The sequence below is a fragment of the Procambarus clarkii genome, chromosome 17 (assembly GCF_040958095.1).
Source record: "Procambarus clarkii isolate CNS0578487 chromosome 17, FALCON_Pclarkii_2.0, whole genome shotgun sequence".
NCBI classification, from domain to species: domain Eukaryota; kingdom Metazoa; phylum Arthropoda; class Malacostraca; order Decapoda; family Cambaridae; genus Procambarus; species Procambarus clarkii.
In genome coordinates this window covers 50,376,772-50,381,828 of record NC_091166.1, presented here as the reverse complement: position 1 = coordinate 50,381,828, position 5,057 = coordinate 50,376,772, and the positions used below count along the sequence as shown (strand labels likewise).

Genomic DNA, 5,057 nt, shown 5'->3' with positions numbered 1-5,057 from the left:
CGAACTCCGACCCTGTACAAACGGAGGCTGTACAGGGTCGGAGTGAGCTAGTAGACTATTATCTCAGTGTGCTAGTAGACTATTATCCCAGTGAGCTAGTAGACTATTATCCCAGTGAGCTAGTAGACTATTATCCCAGTGAGCTAGTAGACTATTATCCCAGTGAGCTAGTAGACTATTATCCCAGTGAGCTAGTAGACTATTATCCCAGTGAGCTAGTAGACTATTATCCCAGTGAGCTAGTAGACTATTATCCCAGTGAGCTAGTAGACTATTATCCCAGTGAGCTAGTAGACTATTATCCCAGTGAGCTAGTAGACTATTATCCCAGTGAGCTAGTAGACTATTATCTCAGTGAGCTAGTAGACTATTATCCCAGTGAGCTAGTAGACTATTATCCCAGTGAGCTAGTAGACTATTATCCCAGTGAGCTAGTAGACTATTATCCCAGTGAGCTAGTAGACTATTATCCCAGTGAGCTAGTAGACTATTATCCCAGTGAGCTAGTAGACTATTATCCCAGTGAGCTAGTAGACTATTATCTCAGTGAGCTAGTAGACTTATCTTGATGATGTGTTTGTGTTGCCGTTGACCAAAGTATACATGGATACTGCTGCTTCTTGTATGGTATACATGGATACTGCTGCTTCTAGTATGGTATACATGGATACTGCTGCTTGTAGTATGGCTGTTGCTACAGCATACCAAAATACAAGGTTAATAATCTGGTTTAATCTATGTCTGATGTGGCGTACGGTATATGTGGCGTATATGTTATGTTACCCGGTAATTTGTTCCATAAATCTACAACCCTGTTTCCAAACCAGTATTTACCCAGGGCTTTCTTAAATCTAAATTTATTAAATTTCAATACAACGGGGAAGGTTTCTTTTTTCCGAGTTGCCGAATGCTGTAAACGTGTTGACTTGGGGTTATATGGTCTCTCTTGTGTCTCCGTCCTCTTCTGACGCAGGACTCTGTCTCGTGTGTGTGTGTGTGTTGTGTGTGTGTGTGTGTGTGTGTGTCTGGAGGTTAAGGAAGGATGTGCCACAACCATCACAGATGTTATTCCTTACACACAGATCACAATAACGTGATGCATCAAATGAACAAATCCACAAGGGCCGTGACGAGGGTTGGAACCTGCGTCCGGGAGCATCCCAAACATTAAGGCAGTGTCTGGGATGCTCCCGGACGCAGGTTCGAATCCTCGTCACGGCCCTTGTGGATTTGTTCATGTTATTCCTTCCTCACCTATGCACTTTGGCACCATAAATAACACCACATTACCCAGCAGTTAGAGAGGAGTTGAGCTCCTGGTCTCCAGACGCCCCTCTCACGCGCATCCACCAGGCCTCAACGCTAATACATGTTTAACATTCATTGGTTGTGAGTAAACTTATTCATAGATTTTGAGCCACTCGCCACCTGCGGGGTCCTGGATAATATTTCATGAAAATTGGCTTACCATGGAAACCACAGTTTGTTCATGGAAATATCGTAAATATATATATAAAAATATAAAAAGTTAGAGCAACGAACAGCCATTACTGAAGGCAAGATGTTGTTATCTCCACGGCAGCATCAAGATGCTTCCAAGATAAGAGACGCCGTCAAATTCAAATTAAATTTTCTTCACTTCTCTCAAAATAAAATATTCTTAAAATAGTATTTTTACTTGTTTAAGTTTACTTGTTTACATCATACTTGTTTAAGAAGTATAAACGATAAAGGTTAAAGAGGAGAAGTAAGAAATTTGCTTTGGAAGTTTTACATGTCTCTTGTACAAAAATATCCTGAGAATGATAAAGATGTTCAAGCAACATTTGTGAAGGATAGTGTGTTAAGGTGGAGGTGGAGTGAGGCGGGTCAGAGGCGCTCCTCCTCTCTCACCAAACGTTGTCCATCAGGCAACACTACACCGGTCTCTGGCCGGCTCTCACGTCGATATATAGTGCACGAGCACCAGCCTCCCTCTCTCTCTCTCTCTCTCTCTCTCTCTCTCTCTCTCTCTCTCTCTCTCTCTCTCTCTCTCTCTCTCTCTCTCTCTCTCTCTCTCTCTCTCTCTCTCTGGTTTCTTGTTAATCTCCGTGGTCTCTTGCTTTTTGTTTTCTCCGTGTGCTTGTCTCACTTCCCACTGACTTCCTGTATCTCGAGCCCAGGACTTCTTGCTCCTCACTCTGCCCTCTTACTTCTTCCTCCACCCTTTTAATTCCAACTTTGGTCTCTTGCTCATTCAATTTGCCTGCTCTTCCTTGCCTCTTGCTCCTCCCCCTGGCCCTCGTGCTCCTCCCCCTGGCCTTCGTGCTCCTCCCCCTGGCCCTCTTGCCCCTCCCCCTGGCCCTCTTGCCCCTCCCCCTGGCCCTCTTGCTCCTCCCCCTGGCCCTCGTGCTCCTCCCCCTGGCCCTCGTGCTCCTCCCCCTGGCCCTCTTGCTCCTCCCCCTGGCCCTCGTGCTCCTCCCCCTGGCCCTCGTGCTCCTCCCTCTGGCCCTCTTGCTCCTCCCCCTGGCCCTCTTGCTCCTCCCCCTGGCCCTCGTGCTCCTCCCCCTGGCCCTCTTGCTCCTCCCCCTGGCCCTCTTGCTCCTCCCTCTGGCCCTCGTGCTCCTCCCCCTGGCCCTCGTGCTCCTCCCCCTGGCCCTCGTGCTCCTCCCCCTGGCCCTCTTGCTCCTCCCCCTGGCCCTCGTGCTCCTCCCCCTGGCCCTCGTGCTCCTCCCTCTGGCCCTCTTGCTCCTCCCCCTGGTCCTCTTGCTCCTCCCCCTGGCCCTCGTGCTCCTCCCCCTGGCCCTCTTGCTCCTCCCCCTGGCCCTCTTGCTCCTCCCCCTGGCCCTCGTGCTCCTCCCCCTGGCCCTCGTGCTCCTCCCCCTGGCCTCTTGCTCTCAGCTTCTCGCCTACAGCCTGACCCTTCTCGTCAGTAATCAATGCAGGATCTAATTTTCAGACAGTTTTCGCGTCAAGGAGGCGGTGGGAGGGGCGCGCTCCTTCCTGGGTGAGAATTGATCGTCTAGATCATGTTGTAGGTCCCTTACTCTTGCCTTTCATGGCTTGATGAAACTATTTAATTATGTTTCGTGGATTGGTGAAAGATTTTTATTGCATGAGGTTTAATGTTGTTCAAAAAACTAACGTTCCGGTGATGGACCAAGACACTGATAAGGTGAGATGGTAATTAATGTAGTTATCTTACCGTGTAAGACGATACATCTGATAGATTTTTATTTGAAATGCTTGATTACTGATCAAGAAGATAGCGAGGGATAAATAGAGATAGACAGGGACAGGGGGTGAGAGAGAGAGAGACAGAGAGACAGAGAGAGGTTGTTCTGGAATAATAAACTATATTGGATGGCTTTATCTCTCCAATTTTTACCCCTTAAAACAGGGAAAAAAAATATCATTGTTAGTATATAATTAAACACCAACCATCAATCAGTCAATCAAATTGTGGGTTGTGAGTGTTGCACTCAAGAATTACCCTAAAACACAACACACCCACACCCACACCCACACACACACACACACACACACACACACACACACACACACACACACACACACACACACACACACACACACACACAGCTCCACTTGACGACAGTGTTCCATTAGTTGGTGTCACAGAACTGAACCTCTTGAGTGTGGATTAATCTGTGGTCCGTAAAGCAGCCTTGTCCGTCTCACGAGGATGAAAAGGCGGGTTCACAGAGCTAAGACCCAACCACATTAAACAGATACTCAACCATTACACAGGACCTCCTGTGCTAGTTAACACATGGTTACCTAGCAACGGACTACAGGCCGTGAGACCTTTCTCTTTCGGTGCCTCCATCTGTGCTCTTAAGAGAAAAGGATGGAGGAATCAGACCAATATCTGTGGGCAATAATCTCTGGGGGTCTCAACGCTAAGCAGCCCGTCCGCTCGAGCGCTCCCAACGTTACTAAACTGATGTACTAAATTGTGCCAGGTTTCTATTCATGGGTCCTCGGTTAGGACCCATGAATAGAAACCTGGACATCATGTCAATTTAGTGAGCCGCTATGATTTTTGGTTGATCAGCTTTAGACCTTAAGGTGGTTTATACATCAAAATGCGATGTACTGTTCAAGAGGACGGGTTACGCTAAGGCTGCTACGAACAACGAAAAGTTAGCCAGGCAGCAACCATTATGTTGAAACCAAAACAGCTCGGGTTCGGCATTCCCCGAGGTGTGAGGAGGCAGCTTGAGCTTTTCATTGCTAACATTATAGACAAAGAGGCCCTGATCAAGCTGGATTTCAGAAATGCTTTTAACATGATAAGAAGGGACGAAGTACTTCATGCTGGTCATCGAAAAGGTGTCCAGTAGGATGACCACCCTTGTTTATCACCTTGTCTCAATTAGTTATTAAAGAAGTTTCTTGGATGATAGTATTGGAGCTGGTTCCCCCAGGCTCCCTCCTGGAGGACATAAGAATAACTCAGGAGCAACGAACGAATCTTGGCCTCACCCAGAATTCTTAGAAGAGTGAGAAAACTTCTTCCAAACAGCGCATTATTAATCAAATGAAGGCTATTTTGCTCGATATCAATGTAACCAAACCTAAAGCCCGCTCGCTATTTGGAGTTCCTGTTGGGTCGAAGGCCATCGAGAGGTCCTTGGTAAGAAGTTCGCTGACCTGAATAGGATGGATGAGAGGACTGAAGACAATGATGCTCACGACGCACATTACCTCATCACCAGATGCCTGTGAATACAACCGCTTCGTGAAATGACCCGCAGGGGAAAGAATCCTCCCTTCCCGTCAGACTTGGGAGGCTTCATCGTTCTCACAACACAACACACAACTCTCTGTACCTTCCTTCCTGACCTCCTCTGCGGACAAGCTGGTGGAGGGGAACAATACTGGACTACCTAGGTCATCTGGCAGGAATACACGAGCCAAGCTTTATACACTGCACCACTAATTGGGGTTTCTCTCGCGGCCCTTGCACTCTAACCACCACCATCTAAAGCCACAAGTAATCCAGCTGGGATGGCCCCATTGTAAACCGATCAGCTGCAGTGTGCCTAGATGCTGTA

General features: G+C 47.7%; 1 protein-coding gene across 1 annotated transcript; it reads right to left on the bottom strand.

The window, feature by feature from the left end:
• Positions 1–2,232: 2,232 nt before the first annotated feature.
• On the bottom strand, positions 2,233–4,704 carry LOC138365712 (sodium/potassium/calcium exchanger 1-like). The gene is made up of 2 exons (XM_069326208.1): positions 4,578–4,704; positions 2,233–2,927 (listed from the first exon to the last, which is right to left on the bottom strand). The coding sequence occupies exons 1-2, from the start codon at positions 4,702–4,704 to the stop codon at positions 2,233–2,235; spliced, it is 822 nt and encodes a 273-aa protein (XP_069182309.1).
• Between the last annotated feature and the right edge of the window lie 353 nt (positions 4,705–5,057).

Excerpts from the sequence above, each read along its gene's own strand:
- LOC138365712 (XM_069326208.1), bottom strand. The coding sequence starts at position 4,704 with ATGTGCGTCGTGAGCATCATTGTCTTCAGTCCTCTCATCCATCCTATT. Across the intron at positions 2,928-4,577 it reads AAATAGCGAGCGGGCTTTAG|ATCCTGCATTGATTACTGAC; the intron begins GTTTGGTTACAT and ends TCTGAAAATTAG.